General features: G+C 34.2%; 1 protein-coding gene across 1 annotated transcript in view; it reads right to left on the reverse strand.

Annotated features, from left to right (window-relative positions):
* Positions 1 to 14,771, reverse strand: part of GNAT3 (G protein subunit alpha transducin 3) — a 78,261-nt gene extending 63,490 nt beyond the window's left edge. The window contains exon 1 of the mRNA XM_044677925.1: positions 14,654 to 14,771. Within this exon, the coding sequence (XP_044533860.1) occupies positions 14,654 to 14,771 (118 nt within the window). The remainder of the gene's footprint in view (positions 1 to 14,653) is intronic.
* Between the last annotated feature and the right edge of the window lie 6,740 nt (positions 14,772 to 21,511).

A 21,511-nucleotide genomic window follows, 5' to 3' on the forward strand; every position in this document is an offset into this window, starting at 1 on the left:
CTCTCTCTCTCTCTCTCTCTGTATATATATATATATATAATCTGAACACAAGTTCTGGTAAAAGCTTTTCTACTTGGAAGAACCTACCAGAACTTGTGTTCAGATGACATTAAACAATATAATCAACATCATTCACTTACATATATAAATACAATATCAATATTTGGAAACATTTGGGATAAGTGTTTGGAAATTACAAAATTAAACCTAAATGTTGACCATGGGGAAAAGTTGGTCCACTCCACAAGGTCTGGCTTTGTTCATAGGAATGTTTGTCATGAGGATCACATGAGTCATTGTATGTGAAAGTAAACTATTATTGAAAATAATTCAATAAATGCCAAGAATTATTAGCAGTTGTCCTATTGATATATATATATATATATACATAATTTTATTGAATGCACAGATTTAACATGTCGGAAGAGGGAGGAATGACTGATAGGCTATTTGTTCATTAGTATCTTCATGATGGCAGTCTTTCAGCATAGTTTATGATATTGGGAGGATTGGGTAAGAGTAGCACAGGACGGGCAGGAATAAATGAGATTAAATTTAAAACATGGTAAAAGATGCCTGTATTGATGAGGCCTGAAATCCATTCAAATGTATGGATATATTAATATTATTCTCTATGCAATGTTCCTTAGAATCTTTACCTCACAAACCTCTTTACTCTAATTCCTCCCTCTTAATTTTCTCAGAAAGCTGATTTCCATTGATCCCCTTTGTTGACCCATATAATAATCTGTAAAGCATCAAGTCACAAACAACTTAGTTCAGGCTTTCAGGTAAAACGAAAATGCCTGAACATTTTCAATGAAAATATGTAAATTGCCACATAAAATGGTAATCTTTATGTGCTAAACCTTAACAGCATCTATTGAAGAAGACACGATATTATACCATCATTGATGGATTCACCTCATCTCAGAATATATTTTGTTAAGCTAATATTGTATAAGTGGCACTGATTAATTTAAGCAAATGAATCAAAACAAACAACAAAATTTATGCAAAACAGTTCTCTAAATTCCATCATGTTGGTTTTGGAAAACATTATGCCTTTGCCAGTTTGGGTTAAAAAAATATATTATGCAAAGCTATTTGATGCTGCCATCTGGCATCCTTTGTAAATAATTGCAACTTTGTAAATAATTAGCTTTGCATTTGGAACTTGCAAATATGTATGTTGCAAATAGTCCATTTTACCATGGGGAAATTGTGAAAGTCTCCAAGTAGTTAACTCTCTGTGCCATTATCTTTATCTATTTTGTTCCAAAACAGAGAACAGTTTAAAGCCATTTATGTTAAAAAGAAATCTACTAACTAGAATTTGGCAAAAGGCTGAAACATTTATGATCTGATCATAGAAATGAATCCTTTTAAAAGAAAATACTGCTTTGAAATTCTGGAAAAAAAAGATGATGATTATGGACAATGAGATGTTTAAAGAAGACTTTAATGTTAACAAGATACTTTTCTTGTTTCTCAGGATCAGAAAAAAATCCTTTTTTAATTGTTAAAGTATTATAATTAGTACTGGCTACTACAGATATAAATTTGTTCAGTTATCTTCTGATGAACCTAATTCACTGAGGTCTAACTGAGGGACATATGGTTATCAAACATGTTTTGCCAGTATCACGAAATTCAAAATGGAAGAATGTTCCTCACTAGAGGAAATTATAGATTCTTTATATGCTCCTATTTTCAGAAAACATCATCCTCCTTTTTATCAAGCCTGAGACTATTACAGTAGGTTCTCAATGTGACCAATGTTCACTGAACAACCTAGCAATCCATATAAGTTGGAGAGGGGCAAAGTGTGCAGATTGCTCAGATTACTATATATCCTTGATCTGGCAATGTAGACTGCAGATAGAAAATGCTCTGGGCCCCATATTGTATATAAGGAGCTGCATGGAGTTAATAGCTCTTGAGAAAATGTGGCAGCACTTCTAATAATTCTATTTTTCTCCCTATCATAAAAACCCATCTTGTTAAGATACCATTATTCTCCTGTTGATGTTAGATGGTTTTAAATTATGGAACTAGACAATCTATTGGGGAGTAGAAAGAACATAAATCTCTAATGGACATAGACCTTGGAGAGGATCCAATACACCCTTATCATTCTGAAGTAGGACATATAGATGAAAGTCAAGAGGAAAATATATTCTAGTGGAGGTACTGAGTTTCATGGTAACCTAGTGGGGAAAACAGTCTTCCTCAAAGAGACAATAGTTTAGAAAAGTAATAACAGCTCAATGTAAATCTAAATCTAAATCAGATTGGGTAGATGATTTAAATAGCTTTTTTAAGCTATAAATCTTGTTGTTAAATAAAGTCAACAAAAATTAACTGCATCTTTAAGGAAGAGAGAAATTAAAAATTATGAAGGGTAGTAAGTTTGAGGGAAAGCATTCTGGGGCCAGAGGATTCTCACCACAAAATTAGAGAGAGAAGAGATGGTGTCCTGGGTCAGGGACAGAGCAAAGGTCAGCTTACCTGGAACATAGAGTACGGGCCAGAGCATAGTATTCAATGAAACCAGAAAGATATGTTGGGGCTGGTTTTTCCAGGGACCTAAAAGCTAAACATAGTAGTTTATCTGGTATCCTAGAGGCAACAGGAAACTAATTTGAATAGGAGTCAAAAATTAAGATCTGCCCTTAAGAAAAATTATTTTGACATCAGTGTGGGGAATGAATTAGAGAAGGGAGAGATTTGAGGTAGGAGATAAATAAAAAGAGTGTTGAAACAATCTAGGTAAGAAGTAATGAGGGCCTGTTAAATGGTAACTAAATGAGAGGAAAGAAGGGGTGAGATGGAAGACAAATTGGGAATGTAGAAACAGCCAGATTTGTCAACTGATTGTATATGTGGGAAAGGCAAAGGGAGGAGTTAAGAATATTGCTGAGATTCCAGATATGAGAAACAATAAGAATGGAGGTGTTTTAAAAGAAATGGACAAGTTTGGAAGAGAAGAAAGTTTAGGAAGAATGATAATGAATTCAGTTTTAGATAATTTTAATTTAAGGTGTTTGGGGACATCCATCTTAAAATGTCTCATAGCAATTAGAGACTCAAGAGTGAAGCTTATTGGTGGTGGTGGTGGTGGTGGTTATGAAGTTTATAATGAAAAATAAATTAAAAAAGAATAGGTGAATTTCACTTATTGGAGCCAAATAATCCAAAGAAGAATGCCAAGCTTGTAATGGGTGAGACAAGGTTGATAGTGCCACTGTAGAAGGCGTGATGAAGAGAAGTCATCTTACTTATTTGACTACACGTGACTCCCCTGCAACTCTACCTCATTCCCACCTGCTAAGCTCATCAGGAGACTGACAATTGGAAAACTCCAAAGATGTTTCTAATGTCTGAGTACTTTGTAAAAGTGATACATGTTTCCTACAGTGAAAATAACCAAAAGAGATGTTTATATTTCATTATGCTCAAATCTGAAGTAGTTGAGAGAAAGAGAACAAAAGAGAACAGAAAACAATTCACTTAAAATTAATGAGCATCCATTAAGTGCCTACTATTTCCCAGGCACTTTGGCTGACTTTGGTGATATAAAGATGAAACAAATACTGAATAAAAAGTCATTGATCTGAAGGAGTTCATTATACTAAAAGTGAGCAAGATCAAAAAACAAAGAAGCAAAAAAAAAGTGGGAACAGTAAATCAATGCCATTAGGATCTTCTACAGTAAATATATATATTTAGTCTCTAGAGTCAGAGAACTTTTATTCAAATCCTGTTTCTGACTCTTACTATCTGTGTGATCTTGGACAAGTCACTTTTTAATCTCCACTTTCCTTATCTGCAAAATAAGATGGTTGTACAAGATGATCTCTCAGGCGCCTTCCTGATTAAGAAATATCTGTCCCATGACCTTCTTGGATAGTTATAGTCAGTTGGAAAGTTATTGCTTATTCTTCCTTTTCCAAAAGCTTCACCCAGAACTGTTAAAGTTGTTTAAATGAAACCTCGGAAGTCTAATTGACAGCAAATTTAGATTGTATATTAAGTAAGGACATTGTTTATTCCTTTGACATAGAGATGAAAACAACTGATCCTAACATTCTCAGGGCTACATCCTACCATCAATCAATTTGTTACATTCCCTTAGACAGGACAATGGAAGGATATGGCCCATACGTCAGCTACTTGAAGAGAATTTTAATGTATTTATTGTGTGGCCTGAAATTTTTATGAACTATGAAACTTTTAATATTAATAGTTAACATTTACATAGTGCTTTATGGTTCACAAAGCTCTCTTTCTGCCTCTCTCTCTCTCTCTCTCTCTCTCTCTCTCTCTCTCACACACACACACACACACACACACACACACACACACACAAAACAACAACAACAACAATAACAACTGTGTTAGATATGGCCTATTATTACCTCCATTTTACAGATGAGGAAACTGAGGCTAAGAAGAGTTAAAGTATTTTTTCCAACTGTCATAAAAAAGACTGAAGCTTGAAAAAATACTAGGACTGGACATATAAGTTTAGGAGTCATCTACAAAGAGAGACTAGTTAAATCTGATGATATTGCCAGAAAAGAGAACAGAGAAAGAAAAGAAAATAAGGACTAGGATATACCCTTGAGAAAAACCTTTACCTGGTAGGGAAAAACTCAACTCTCAGATAATTTAAAAATATTATCATGGTAGCTATTCTTAAATGAAAGTACTGTCTCTGGAAAGCCTTAGAAGTATGACATACATCATATAGCTCATATTTATTAAGAAAGTTTGATTTTCTTAAAAGTATTCTTTTAAAAGAGCTTTTCAAATGATATATACTCCAATAGCTCATGGAATATAATTTTTTTGGTTCAGAAAATATAGGCATTATACTTTAAAAGCATGGAAATTATATTTCACAACTCAACAAGAAATAAATGTACATTTTCCACAGAACAATGACTAATATTCTTTAGCCAACTAAATACATTTTTCAACTTATCACTACCTAGTAGTAGGGGGAAAGAGACTTTCTGTATGTTGATGTATTTTTCAAATTTCAAGGTCCAACCCATGTGTTACCTCCTCTATGAACCTTTCCACCTATCTACCCCACAGCTGAAAATTATAACTCCTCCTCAAATTTTCTTAAGGTATTTTGTCTGGATGCATCCTTTGCATTTTCACATTCTATTTTGTATCTTAATTGATATATATATCATGTGTAAGCTCATGAGGTCAAGAACTATTTATTTTAGTTGGTTATCCCCAGAGCCTAGCTCAACTTTTTGCTCTTAGTAGATGTTTAATCAGTGTTTGTGAATTGAATTTGATATCATTTTTTTCTCTTTCTAATACCAAGAAGCTAGAAATCATTAGAACAGACCAGTCAAAATGAATATGAGTTGGGAATAGCAGAACATGGGCCAGGGATTGGAGCAGCTCTCGATGCTTTTTGCCACTCTTTCTGATTGCTTATACCAGAGGCTGGGGTATGATTCAGGTCAACTCATCTAACATTTATTACTACTTTTTGCCAGGTACTATGTTAAATCAGAAATCCTAGAACATAATTAAAATTTCTCATTTTTGTCTGGGTGGATAATTCCAAGCAGAGAACAGAGGAGGCTCTTCTCCTTTCTGCCCCTGAGAAATATGTCTTCTTTTGAGCAGAGGGGATTATTTCTCCAAATAATTATTCACAATCAGAGGAAGAAGCTAAAATTGCATTACCTAGAGATAGACATAATGATTCAGAATGGAAATTTAAAGATACAGGAAAGTAGAATATTATTAGTCACTCAATTATTTCCTTTTTCTGTCAAACAATCCATGCAAATTTATGTACTCTGTATGATCACAAATTAGGCAGAAGTAAATGAAGATTTTGATGCACATATCTAGTTAATTTTTTTTTTGGCTATCAAGCTCATTTCTATGTATTGTGATTATGGCAGAAGGGTAAAGAGTCAATTATTTCCCATTTCTTCCATTATTTGCCCCAGAAATGTCCTCTTCAATCTATTGTGTTGTTATATATATAGTTATTATATATACATACATATTGTTATATGTATAGTATTTGGCAACTAATCAGGGCCTTAACATTAGATGATTTGGGGGCATTGTCCATTTAGGGCTGTCTGGAATTAGTTCCCATTCCTTGAATTCCCAATTGCATTTTGATGTGCCCCCATAACTATTTCTGGATCTCCCTTTGTCTAGAATTCCTATGTACAGACCTGTATCTAATAGAAGTTATTGTAATAATGAATTATTTTATAGTTTTAACTTTCTTTAATGATCATACATAAATATGTGTATAAAATTTTACTCACTTTAATATTTCAGAGCATTAATTTCTGAATAGGGTATAGAGAGAAATATGTTAAAATATATCATTTTAATCAACTAACAACATTTATTCATCACTTTCCAAGTGCTAAACTCCATGCCTTATTCTACAAATTCTTGAAGTTCAGAGGACATTTTGTACATCTATGTAAGATGTTCAACACAAATATTTGTTGAATAAATAACCAGATCTGCTAATTGCTGTTAAACTAGAAATCTGGTGATTTGTTTAGCTATAATTATTTAGCTCTTGAGTTATAGGTGAGGGGAATTTTGTTTTGTTTTTCTTTTAAGATAAATTCATGATAACTAGGGAAAGAGAAAAATATAAAAATTCGAATTAACATTGCTGTAAAACCTAGCAATCCTTTGAAATTATGCTTTTGGCATCTGAGTTACTTAGAAAATTAGATTCATGCTTATAAGCAGCAAGTCATATTTTCTATCATTTTTTTGTTGCACAGAAATTGCTATTTTCATTACTCTTTAGAAGAGGTGTTAATTGTAGAATCTCAGGGAGGGAATGAGTCTCACATACTTGCTCTAGTTCTTTATTCCCCTCTAGAAATCTAGACTCTATAAGGTCTAGTTTGGGAATATCTGAAATTTTGGGTTAGGGTTAAATGTTCAGTATTCTCTGATGAGTTGGTATGAGAGATTCTGTCTCTCTCTTGAAGTAATATAATGTATATTGGATAATATTTGTTAAATCTATGGTATCCTGGGCAAAATGATGTTCTTCTTATCCATCAAATATAATTTCTTTTTACTGGATTTTTTTTTACATTTTATACCATGACAGTGATCAAATCCCTGAAAACAGCTAAATAATTCATTATTAACAAAATATTTAGCAAATGCTTTCTATGTGCCAGGTACTATTCTAAATTAAAGCAAACATCATCTAATATTTTTGTGTGAGTTTTGTTAACCAGTGAAGTTTGCCTTCATTTATATTATTGTCATAATCATGTATTTGGTTCTGCTTTGTTCACCCTGCATTCTCATCTTGAAAATCATCCAACATTTCTCTGAATTCTTCATTATTCCTTATGACAATTCACATACCATATTTTTTCAATCACTGAGTACTTTCTTTTCAACTCTATACTATTACAGTGTTGCTAAAATATTTATATTTATATCTAGATTTTTTCTTGCTATTAATTATCTCCCTCAGGGATATAGATCAGATACACAGACTTTGGCTGGACAAAAGAGTAAAAATGATTTTATAACTTTCCTTGCATAATTCCAAAATGCATCTGATGGTAAAATCATGGGCTGGTGTGTTTTTATGGTTGACTTTAGTTCCATATACCCTTCAAAAGTACAGACCTAACATGCTTCCTAAGTAACAGTTGGGCTTTGAAGTGTTTTATGACCATGAAGGTCATAGAACTCCTGTATAATCTCATCTGACAAGTGAAAAAATACATTTGGGCACTAGTATGTGTGTGCATATACCTCTGAATATCTACAATTGGACTTTAAGTGATGATAGCTCAAGAAATAGTTTATAAAAATTTAAATGCTGGTAAAAACATACTTGGTAATATATTTGAGAGACAGGGAATATTGGAAAAGGCACAGAATTTTAGATCAGAGCATTTCAGCTTTGCCAATGTGTGTGACCTTGAATAATTAACTGAGCCTTTTGGGGACTCCATTTCTTCACCTGTAAAGGGAGATGGTTGGACTTGATGATTTCTAGTATTTTTTGTGATTTGAATTCCACAAATCTATAATATTTATCATATCTTTCATTAAAGTAATACTTCAATATCTCATCATGGCAAAAAGCTGATACTAGGTTCTTAAAAGCAATGCTGATGGATCTTAACTTGAGGCAGGACTTACCATGTTGAAATGCTCAGAGTATAGATACAGTCATGTAGACATAGTCTAGGACTGACCACATAGGATGTTTTTTCTTCTCATATAATACCCTGAATCGTAACTCTATTTTGCAAATAACTAGAACAAAATATTTAAAATAAGGAAATTGGATAAGATGCTTCCAAAACTCTAGTGGTCTTCCATTTCTTTATAATTCTGGCAATTTCAGCTTTATAAAAATGACAAAAATAGCATTAATTACCCATTTGCAGATAAAGAAAACCAGAACACCAATGATGAGGGAGGGCCTGTAATCCTACTAAAAATGAATACCTGAGAAAACATGAAGTAGTACAGAGTAAAATATGCTTTACTCAGGAAATAGTATGCTTGAGGAGCATACAACGTATACTGAAAGAACAAGAAAGGGAGAAAAGGAGAGAGACAGACAGAGACAGAAAATCAGAGATGGAGAGGAGAGATAGAGACAGAGAGAGGTAAAGTGACTGAGAGGAGAGAGAGAAAGAAGGAAACATATACAGAGGCAAAGAAACAGAGAGGTGGAAAGGAGAAAAAGAATGTTGTTTTAATTACAATAACTATGGTTGGTCCTAAAGAAAAAGTGAAGAAAAACACTTCCTTTTCTTCTTTGCAGGAATGGGATGTTACTGCATTGGACCATTGAATAGACCATCAACTTTATTGATGTATTGGTTGGTTTTTCTGAACTCCTTTATTTTCCTTTTCGCTTTTATTCTGTATTACAAAGAATGGCTTCCAAAGTAAGGGAGGGACCGCTTCTGCCTGAAATTCAAAATAGAATAGGCAAAAAGAGAAGCCTCATGCAAAACAGACAGGTAGAGTGAAACTCACCAAAAGAACCTTTGGATAAACAATGAATAATTTGATGGTATATAAAAGCTTTAAGCAAACAACAAAATATATATATATATATATAAATTATTTCAAATTTGTCAATTAACCACTGCCTCAAAATCTTACTTTAGAACAACTTGTATATTTAACATTAAGCATGCTGTTCAAATATCTTTGTTCTTGCCATGTTATAGTCTGATTTTTAATCACATGAAATTAGAGATTCAATGGCAGTTATAGGATATTATTAAAATATAAATTTCATGTTTAGCATTTACTACCCATCTGTCTTTTGATGAAGAGAGTGACATCTGCTTTATAATACTATATTTAATCTATAAAAGCAGTAAAACAGGACCTGTCTTTAAGATAATCCCTTTATTATGAGATAGACTTTTTGATGGTTCTTTGAAGGCAAATGTGAAGTCTAAATGGAACATGTCCTTTAAAAGTATGTCCAATGACCTGGGACAATTCTGAGGGATCTAACACTCTCCACATTCAGAGGAAGAACTACAGGAGTGGAAACACAGAAGAAAAACAACTGCTTGAACGCATGGGTTGAGGCGGACATGATTGGGGATGTAGACTCGAAATGAGCACACCAATGCAACTATCAACAATTTGGAAATAGATCTTGATTGATGACACATGTTAAAACCAGTGGAAATGCGCATTAGCTATGGGGGGGGGATTTGAGGGGGTGAAGGGGAAAGTAAGAACATGAATCGTGTAACCATGGAAAATTTTTCTAAAAAATAATAAAAAATAAAAGTATGTTCACATATCTCAGTGTCTGTTGTAGGTGGAGTGTTGGACCTATCCTGTATTTAGATACCTAGATATTAATAAGCTATTAAAGATATCAATAAAATACAATTTATTAAGAGCATATTACATGCCAGAAGCAATNACTAAAGATATCAATAAAATACAATTTATTAAGAGCATATTACATGCCAGAAGCAATGTTAAGAAGAAAAGAAGATATCAAAAAGCAAATAAAATAAAATAAAATTCCCTACATTTAAAGAGTTCACATATTAAGTTAGTACATAATGTATGTTAATATCTACATACAATATAAGACAAAAATAGATGGAAGAGACATAGTCTCAGAGGAAAAACACTTTTGGCTATAGGGACCAGGAAAAGACCTCATGTTGAAGATGAGACTTAAGGGAAGCCAAGGAAACTAAGAGATGGTGATAAGGACAGAAGATTCCAGGCATGGGACCTTGTCAATGAAAAAACAAAGGGATTGGAGATAGAGTGGTACGTGCAAGGATCTAGTTGGATCATCATTGAGTTCATGGAGGCATATAGAATGCAAGGAAGAGTAGAAAGAATGGAAGGGGCCAGTATATGAAGATCTTTAAAGACCAGAGGACTTCATAAAGATATGATATAGGAAAAAATATTCTCTGGCTAATTTTATGTGATTTGTAGCAATGAATAGAAGGAAGGGACAAGTGATGTGCTTCACCCTTTATAAGTCTGATCACTGGTTCCTCCTCATACATTCAGAAACTTGAAAGAAGAGGTCTAGCAGTGCTCATTAGCTATCAGTGGTTCAGTATAAGAATGATGGGGGCAAGTCCAAAAGGTTCCCACAGGAAATGATATGTTGTAATCATGTCTTCTATCTAAATGATATGTTTGATGATCATGCCAATATAGAGAAGACAACTTACATTGAATAGTTATACCAAATCAGATGGAACAGTTAGATCATGAAAATCAGAATATAATGAAAATGACCAGTCTAAGAAAGTTAATTATATGGCTTATAAGCATTTAATTCAACTTAAGTGATATAGATCAATTGCACAACTATGCCTTTGGTGGAATAAGATTGGCAAGAAGGACAAAATTATCTTTAGCAATATTTGTGTCCTACCTCCATCCTTCACTTAGTGCCTTAGGACTCTCACCCCCCAACAACAATAACAACAGCAAAAGACAATAGACAATGGATGGGCAATAATTATATTACTTGTGTATATGAAAGAAAGATAATTCTCTGTCCATACTTGACATTGCTTAGAATTTTATTAGAATACTTGGCTGATTGTTTCTTGGCTACATAAGCATGATGAAAAAAGAACCAGAATGGATCCTGAGGAGAGGGATATAATGCATCATAATCCATTGTTTTTGGAGTGTATAACCACTACAAATAAAGAATAAAGGAACTGAATTCATTTAGATTAGGAGGAGGAAGCTATGTCTTATTTATTTTTGTTTGCTTCCTAGCACCAAACATATTTCTCTATAAACAGTAAGAACCTGACTGGTGAATTTTAGAAAGGAAAATAGTCAGTAGGTGCCTTAAATATATTCATAGATTTATAGATTGAAATCTATGCAGGATCTGAAATGCAACTGAGTCTGATTCATCATTTTATAGATGAGGAAACTGAGACCCAGCTCATAAGTTTCTGAGACTGGATTCAAACTCAAACTCATGTCTTCCTGACTCCAAGTCTTGTGCTCTAGTCAGTGAGAGAAAGATTGAAGGATTTTCCAACATTTTTAAAGTACATACTTAATAATATAAATAAATAAATAAATAAATATAAATAAGTAATAAATAAAAATAAAGCAGGCACTGTGCTAAGTTGTTTTCAAATATTATTTCATGTCATAGTCTTAAGCACCCTGGAAAGAAGGTATTATTCCCATTTTATAGTTGTGGAAATTGAGGCAGGTATAGATTAAATGATTTGCCTGGAGCCACATGGTGTCTAAGACTAAATTTGCACTCAGGTATTCCAGACTTTCCCCTTCTGGATCACTGCCTTATTGTGGTAGAGTGATCTGCATAGCTCAGTGATCTATGAACGATGTCATCCAGATTTATCCAAGCAGTACAGGTCTTAGTGAAGAATTCTGACAAAAGGAAATGGAAAAGGAAATGGCAAACCATTGAAGTATCTTTGCCAAGAAGATCCTGGTATCCTATATTGTTCTTGAAGTTGCAAAGAGTTGGACATGACTGAACAACATATTGACTTTATTATACACAGTGTACTATATCAACTTGCTTTCTCTGCAGCAAAAGATAAGATGTTGAAATAATATAATCCTTGAATAGACAGTTTTCTCCTTTTTGCCTTTTTTCTTCCACCCCTCTCACCTGCCACCAAGTAACTAAAATGAAGGTGACGATGATGATTATACTGATTGTGATAATGTAGCATTTCAACAATGCTTCAAAGAATTCAAAGTGCTTTACAAATAAATACAATTATAAATACTCCTAGTGAGGTGATTTCCCATTGGTCACATAGCTAGATTTAGTACTCTAGTCATTCTGCCACCCTTTGTTTTTGTTTTCAGTTATGTCTGACTCTTTGTGACCCCATTTGGAGTTTTCTTGGCTAAGATACTAGAGTGGTTTGCCATTTCCTTCTTTACCTCATTTGACAGATGAGGAAATGGAGGCAAACAGGTTAAGTGACTTACCCAGTGTCACAGAGCTAATAAATGTCTGAGGTCAGGTTTGAACTCAGGAAAATAGTCCCACTGACTCCAAGCCCCATACTCTATTCACTGTGCCACCTAGTTAGTTAACCTTCTGCTATACCAGCTACCTCTAAAAATATCCTGAAAAGAAACAGAAGGATGAGATTGCTGGTCTTATAAATCTACTCTCTGTGCTTAATGTGTATGTGTTTGTTTGGGGGTAATTGTTTTCTCCTTAGAGCACTGTGTCTGGAGCTCGACTTTTCTTCCGTGATGTCCCAACTGGCTTTAGGCTCATCTGTGCACCTCTCCTTAGTATCTCCATCAAGTAGAAGGCAAAGTGCTCAAGAGAAGAGACCGAGTCATTTTACATTCATATCCCTAGAGCACAATCTTTCATATAGATAATTTTTTTCTTGGACCAGACTTTTAATTTTACCACTGTAAATGACTTACCCTAGCACATTTGGCCAGTTGGTGATGGAAGGGGGAATTGAACACAGGTTTTCCTTATTTTTAGGCCAGCGTTCTCTCCACCCGTCCAGACTGGCCTTCAGAGTTAGTATTTAATAAATATCATATCCTTGTCCAAAGTAAACCCTTAACAAAGATTGTTTGAATGAAGGAAGGAATACAAGCCAATGCTGTGGTAATATTCATGATCAAGGAATCCATACTGAGATAAAAAGAATGTTTTCTTTTACATTATACACCATAATTTCTATGGATTCCAGGGATAATTTAAACTAAACTCATTCCTCAGGAAATAAAAAAAAAATATATATATATATATATACATATATATATTTGTATATATATATACACACATATGTGTAAATATACACAAAATGAATAATCATTATAGTGTGCAAAGTCCCAATTCCTAAATCTAAAGGAAAAATTCAGTTTTCCTATCCTAAAATCTCACCAAAGAGTATTATTCTTCTTTATTACCTTCTTTTGTTATATATCTTGGGGAGGGATGAATCGACTCTACTTCTTACATGAGAATTCCAATTTTGGTAACCTTTTCATCATAGATATTTAATGCCAAAGAATTGATCACTTGTGACCATTGAAATGAAAAGTTCAAGATTCAGGAAAAAGAAGTTACATGTACAGCTCACACAAGTAAGACTTACTTGTGCTTTCTTTCAAAGTCTGGGGAAAAGTTAAGAATAATGTAATGACTATTATTATTCAGAAGATGAAAGAATAACTTTGAATAACAGGAATTTAAAATGCATTATTTTTCTTACTTTTTGGCTAGTTCTCTATAAGGATTTCCATGGAAACAAACTTAAATTATAAATTTTTATAGCATGTGATTAAAGACATTTTAAAAGTTGCAAAACTGACTTTAAGTAAAACATTAGTTATAGTGAAGCATAATATGGAATCATAAAATTAGATGCCAAACATACTACTTTGGAAACCTTGAAGTAAAATATAAAAGATATCATCATCATCATCATCATCATTATTATGTGACAGTATAGTTAAGAAACAGTACACTTTTCCCACAAAATTCAATTTTCACTAAGGGAATTCATAGTCCTAATAAGTATTTGATTTTATCAGTATAAAATGTGTTCAATAATATCCTAAAAAGAACATTATTTGAATTATGGAGCATTAGCACAAATACGCACACAAACCAAATTCTAACATGTTTACTCCTATGATTATCAACTACCCAAATCTAATGAACAACAAATGAAATGAATGGGGAAATGGTCTCAAAATTAAAATTATGAGAGTATATTATTAAATGGATAGAAACTTTAGCTTTGGCATTGTGAATTTGATGTGATTGTATTTATTTTTGGTCTGTTGCTATTTGTCCAAAAGTTAAACATTTAAATATGCCTTCTAAACATCCTTAATGGATGCGACATTTAAGTTATTCTGACATTGATATTTTACTTTCTAGATAGTTCAGGCTGTATTTTAATGAAGTTGCATGAATAAAATAATATAAAATATTATTTTTTGTATTTCACAAAAATACATGATTTGTATTTAAGGATCTACCTCTCCTTTTTGAAAATAAAAGCTAGTGAAACCACCACCTTTGAAATTGTTTAAAATATGAAAATTAATCTTAATATGAATTAAGCAATATTACCCAATAGGAGAAGCTTTACAGTTCGGGCATCTCGCTCTGCATCTTCCTGAAGTTTTTTTTCAAGTTCTTTTGATCTTTTGGCTGATTCCTTACTCTCAGAACTTATTCCACTCCCCATGCTGAATTGTTGGATAATCAGTATTTTCTTTTAAAAAATATATATGTATTATAACTAAGAGCACAGCTGTAGGTCAAATGTACGATGTAAGAACAGAGCTATGCAGAAGTCCAAAACTGTCTGTCCAATCATCTATCTTTTGGTTCTGTTTTGACTAAGGAGTTGTTTTCCAATCTGTCACCTGATCCAGGGAATCTGAAGGGGAAATTCATTAGGTTTTCAAATTACATGGCATCTTAGTGATCCTCTGGGGAACAGGCTTTTGAGGGTTAGGGCTGATGAGGAAAGGATTACTTATATCCACTAAAAGATAGCATTTGTAATGTGGATAAACCTCAAACGTGAAAGCACTTTGGAGATGAGAAGTGCTTCCCATTAAAGTGGTCCACTCATTTTTCTTTCCAGAGTGAGATGAAACTACAAGGTGTAATTGATTTGAGGTTGGAATAGCTGGGTTGGAATCCATTTTTGCCACTTAGTAATTGGGTGACATTTGCAGGGTTGAGTTTTATCATTTGTAAAATAAAAATTTTGGATTGGATGATTTCTTAGTTCCCTTTTAGCTCTAAATGTATAATCTACTCTAGAAAGAAAAGTGGTAAGATGTCCATGATTTATTCTATGAAAATAATTTTATTTCACATTGATTTGGGGATTAGAGAATATTGTATTAATACACATTTAAATTTAATAAACAAACCATGAATTTTGTTTTTAGTTTCTAATTCTTCAAAGATATTAGCTTTTCTTGTAAACTCCTTAGACTTCCCTGTATCTGACACATATGCAGGAAAAAAGGGAATGTAATTCTTATATTTTTATGTAGTTCTGAATTCCTAAAAAAATGTAGCTCTTATCAGTTGGGTCTGCTGAATTTTTGATTTTTGAGTTCAAAAGATCTGCCTTCCCCAATTGAATCTGTCACTGCTTCTGAGAAAGTCAGCTCATTAACATTTATTGAATGTTCATGGTGTCTGGGACATGGTACTATTTCTCACTCTGGGGAGTATATTAATTCTTGCAGATACTAAAGTACCAACTGCTACATTGGATGAAATTATTCCCAAACTGGATCCAAATGGTATGAGAAATATAATAGACTTGGATACTTCTTTCATGTAGATAAAAACACTGTACAGGAATGCATGTATTTCCCAGGTTTCCTGTATTATACCACATTGAATTAAACAGAAATTGAAAATCTAGATAACATGTACTTAATATTTTTAAAAGAGAAATTTTCCTAAAATAGGGATGCTAATTTAACCTACATTTGTCACTTCATACACACATGGATGATTTGGAATTCACATATATATATAAAGTAAATATATATGTATATATGTATCATCAATATTGAAATATGTGTAAACTTGTATTTACATACAAACATGTAAACTCTTAATTGATAGACCTTTAAAGCTTTTGTAATAGTGTATATACACTGCCCTATGTGATCTTCACACAATCCTGTGACATAGGTACGACATATATCATTATACCCTGATTTTACAGCTGATAAAACTCAATAACAGGGTTTATGACTTGTAGTTCACAATGCTACTAATTTGCTGAAGCAGGATTTGAACCATCATTGTCTAAACTTCAATTTGGGATTCTATCATGCCATGCTCCATATGGATCTCATATATGTAAATATGTATTCATATAAACATACACATGTACACATGCATTGGTGTGAATGTGTACACGTGTATAAACATGCCTCTTGTAATAGGTGAATAAAGTAGCTAATAATATGTAGCTCTTGGTATAAGTGAGTCACCTGGGGCCTGAGAGCCTGTAACTACAGTAGCAGGAGATTTGGAGCTGTCAGTGATGAGCATCCTCAGCTGTGGTACCCAGTCAATCTTCACTGCTAGCTATAGGCACCTTTAAGGTGATGAGTGAGTGGCCCCTCCCTGCCAGAGTAACTGCCTTCATATTGGGTGAAAGCAGAACTCAACAGGAAGTGAAGCTCAACTTCCTTGATACAATGGAGGCTTAGTCCACTACTTTCTTTAAACTCAACTAGTTGATATTCTCTCCTCTCCTCAGTCCCTTTAGCCTAAGGTGATGCTATAATAATTACAGAAACTCTCAGATTCAAGCTAACGGATTTATTTTAACAGGTGAGGGAAAACTGAGGAAATAGAGTTTAGGGTCTTAAGAAGCTGTTGCTAGGGGATCTGGCATGTGTTGGCAATGGACCTAGAAGATAAGGTCAGGCTGAGGGAACCAGCCCTCAGCCAGAGATAATCTGACACTGCCTTGATGTTATATGATCCACCAGCTAAACAGATATACTTGCTAAATTGATTTAGGGGTCTCTAATCTAGGCTACTCTAAGCTAAAATCCTGCCCACATTCCACACCCACCTCCCTTCAATCACTCCCGGGTCCCCAAGGGAAAATCAGGGGTAGCTGGGTGTCTGGGTGAGGTCAAGGAAATCAGAACCCCCAGGTTGTGTTTGCAGGGATTTATATAGTCCCAGCTCAACTGTCAGCTCCTGGGACTGGCACCTGCCAGGCCAGAGTTTCATTCCTTTAACTGACAGGATTGCCTAGGGCAGGGGTTAGCAACATATGGCTCTCTAGCCATATCTGGCTCCACCTCCCAAACAGCCAGTCCCAGGATGTGCCCCAGGGGATCCTTCAGCCCCCACCCCATATTCGAGTGCCTTCCATCCTCCTCCTTCTGCAGCCCTTTATGTCTCTCACGGCCAAAAAACATTGCGGACCATTGGCCTAGGGTAATATAGTAAATGCAAGAAATCTTGCATAAATCTTGCATTACACTGTACATACAAACACATATATAACTACACACCTATTATCTTTTCACATCTTAAAATTATAATGACATTACTCTTACTGGAAAAGAACAAAAATATTTGGAGCAATGGTCATATACTCTCAGCCTAATTATTTCATTTGGAAAAAGAATAAACAAAACAGGAAATTGTTTAACTTGGTACAATATTTTCTTGCAATATGAATATGCAAAAAGCCCACCTGTTCAAACAGAGCACCTGACTCCACAAAGAGCCACGGCAAGCAGATAGACAAGCATACATGGTAAATTCTGATAACTCAGATTGAACAAGAAGAAGGAATAAATATAGTGAAATAATTTCTTTAATGCCCAAAACAAAAGCCTCAAATTAAAAGGAATCAGAAGGAACATGCCAAGAAGACAAGAAGCATGTTGTTGTACTTGGATATAGAAATAAGAAGGCTACAAATTTGTAAATACTTGGAACTTAGGGAAGAGAATACAGATCTTGCTTGGGGGCTCCATCCTCATAGATGGCTGGCACAGTACAACCTTGTCATCCAGGGCCAATTTTGTCACTCCCAGTGAGGAAATTCACTCTTCTCATGCAGATGGACCTTTTTTCTGCAATACATAGTTCTCAAAGCACTGATAAGTAAGGGGACTTTGCCAGGGTCACAGAGCCAGTATAGATCAAAGGAAAGACTTCATACCAACCTTCTCTCACCCCAAAGCCAGCTGTCTTTCTATTCTGTCTTGTCATATGCTCACCATGTTAGCAGTATACTGGTTGAATATTTGTGGAATTTTGATTTAGGTAAACGTGATAGATACCATTTTTTAAAGGGTCTTGTATTTGTAAAGACAATTTTCATTCACTTGATTTTTAACCATAAAGCAGATGATCAAAGAAATGGCATGATGTCTTCATCTGCCTATCTTCTGTCCTGGATTGGGCAACCTACAGGAGTGAAAAGAAATACTATTCCTTCAAGTCTGTCTGATCATCCTTGCCTGAGCTTCAAACATGCTAGGAGACACCACATTTTATGTGGTTTTAGAATGTGACATTGAAGGGGTAATAGTAAGGGGAATGCAATTAGGAAATGGCAATGGAGAAGAGAGAATAGATTTTATATAGTATCCAGTGGTTGAAAATCACCGAGCTTTTGACTAGTTGTAACTAGTTATCAATTCGTTAATCATCACCAAATAAAACTAGAAAAGCTATTAACATTACTAAGGGTTCAACATCATGGTAGTATCCTATGAAGTAATATGCTCAAAAGGTACTAAACTGACTTTCATTTTAATCTTTTCCTATCCTATTCATTTCTTCTGACTCTCATTAAGATAGACCCTTCTTGAGAAATACAGTCTCTGGACATCCTTTCTGGCTGCACTTTCCTTTACTCCCAAGGCGGAGTAATTGGAATTCTTTTTCCCCATTTCTGCTTCCAAGTTCACTTTTTATCATCACTCAGTGACCTCTCCTCCATTGAAGTTAACTAAATCCATAATTATTACCCAATGAAAATCATGGTAGCTGTTATCTATCAACCTCTAGGAGATTCTTCTCATTTCATTAAAGTTCAGTGTCAGGTTCATAGTTTTTCCTTTTTAAATGGGGGACTTCAAGACACATATTAATGCTACTTCAAGCACTTCTACTTCCTTTCTTTTCATGATCAATACCTCTGTTCCACCTAAGCTACACATAGAAATGGTCATACTCTTCATTTTACCATCACTCACAGACGTTCCACTTCCATGTTTATGAACTTATAAATTCTATTATCTCATAACAATCTACTGTTTTTCTTCTACTCTCTCAGCCTTACTAATTAAAACTCTTTCCTTCATTTTCACTGTTACTCTACTCCTTATACCACAGTTCTTTCTTGGGCTATCACCCTGCATTGACTATTCTTTCTTGGTGTAAACCCTTAGTGAGCCACTTTAACTCTAATGTAATTTTCCCCTTGTTCCTCTTGTTCACTAAAATTGACCTACCAGGCTTAATCTATAAATTACTCCTTGCCTTTATTCTACTTCATGAAATAGTATGAAGGAGGAGAAACCAAAAAACTGTGCTAAGATCCACCACAAATTAATACTAGATAATCTTACAAATGTTACATAATTTCAAATATCACCACAGAAAGGCAATCCTTTCATATCCCTCTTACAGATTCACTATCCCTCTCATTGCAATGGCTTTCCCAAATGTTTTCATCTGTCCTCATAGCTACCTGGGTTCCCTCACATCTACTCTCTCAACTGGTAACATTCACATTTCACTGAAAATATTGAGACCATTTGGTGAGACTTTCCTATTCTCTTCTCCTCCTCAACCTTAGTCTTCCAGGTGCTTTCTACCACTTTTTTTTGCCTTCATTCCTTTTATATAATGAGGTATCCCTGATCCTTACTAAGATAAAGCCTTGAAAATACATAAGTAATCCCATTCCTCCTCATCTTTTATAGAAGATACTATCATCTATCATTCCCAATATCTCATATATCCTCAATATCTCCATGTCTAGTGGCTGCTTGCTACTGTCTACAAAATGTTGATGTTTCCTTTACCCTCAAAATACTCTCACTCAATCCATCCATTATTCCATTTGTCTTTCATCTAATATCTTTCTCCTCTTTGAGGCTAGACTCCTTAAAATGGCATTTGCAAAAGTTTCTACCACTTACTATCTTTTCATTTTGCACTCTAAATTCCAATCTCATTATTCAACAAAAAACTTCTCTCTCCAAAATCATTCGTGAATTGCCAGATATGATGGTATTTTCTCATTCTAAGACCTCCTTGTTTTTCTGGCCGATTTTGGCACTGTTGGTCACTCTCTTTGGATATTCTTTTCTCTTCATGATATTGCTCATTCTTGGTATTACTCCTATATATTTAACAGCTTCTTTTCAGTCTTCTATGTTTGATCTGCATCCACGTCATACCCCCTAACCAGGAATGTTTCACAGGTCACTGTCTTGTGTCCTCTTCTCCATCTATATTATTCACTTGGTTATCTCATCTACTTACATATATTCAATTATTATTTCTAAGCTGATAATTCTTGTCTATTTATCTAACCCTAATATGTCTGCTGATCTCCAGTCATAAATCGTCAACTACAAATAAGACACTGTGACCTGCATGAACTATAGACATTTAAATTTCAATCTTTCCAAAGTTGAAATCATCAGCTCACTTCAAAACATGTCCCCACCTTCCAAACTTCCTTATTTGTGCTGAAAATACCACTGTCCTTCCACTCATACAGCTTCATCATCTAGGTGTCATCCTTGACTCACCAATCTCTTTTACTACCCATATTTAATCTTCTGGGAAGTTCTATCAATTTTATCTTTTAATATCTTTCACATCTGCTTTCTTTTCTTCTCTGACACTGCCACAACAGTGGTACAGGCCCTCAGCATCTCATAGCTAGAATTTTTTATAGTCTTTTTATTAGGTAATTCTGAGTTAAAGAAATTAAAACTATCATTAGTCATGTAAAAATGCTTCAAATAATGCTAAATATTAAAATTACAATTTAAAAAACTCTGAGATAGAACCTCAACAACTATCAGACTGGTTAAAATGTTAAAGAGAATGTAGGAAAATTTGGACCCTAAAACAGTTGGTGGAGTTGTGAAGTGTTACAACCGCTTTGGAGAAAAATGTGGAACTGTGTTTATCCCTTGACTGAGCAAAACAAGAACTGTATCTGAAAGAGATAAAAAAATAGGAAAAAAGGACCTTCTGGTACAAAAATATTTATAGCAGCTCTTACTGAAATGACAAAGAACTGGAAACTGAAGGGTTGTCCATCAGTTGAGGAATGACTATAAAAGTTGTAGGATATGATTGTAATGGAATATTAGCAATCCATAAAAAATTGACAAACAAGACAATTACAAAAAAAATCCTAGAAAGGCTAATATGAAGTGA

Source organism: Gracilinanus agilis, chromosome 5 (assembly GCF_016433145.1).
Source record: "Gracilinanus agilis isolate LMUSP501 chromosome 5, AgileGrace, whole genome shotgun sequence".
Taxonomy (NCBI): domain Eukaryota; kingdom Metazoa; phylum Chordata; class Mammalia; order Didelphimorphia; family Didelphidae; genus Gracilinanus; species Gracilinanus agilis.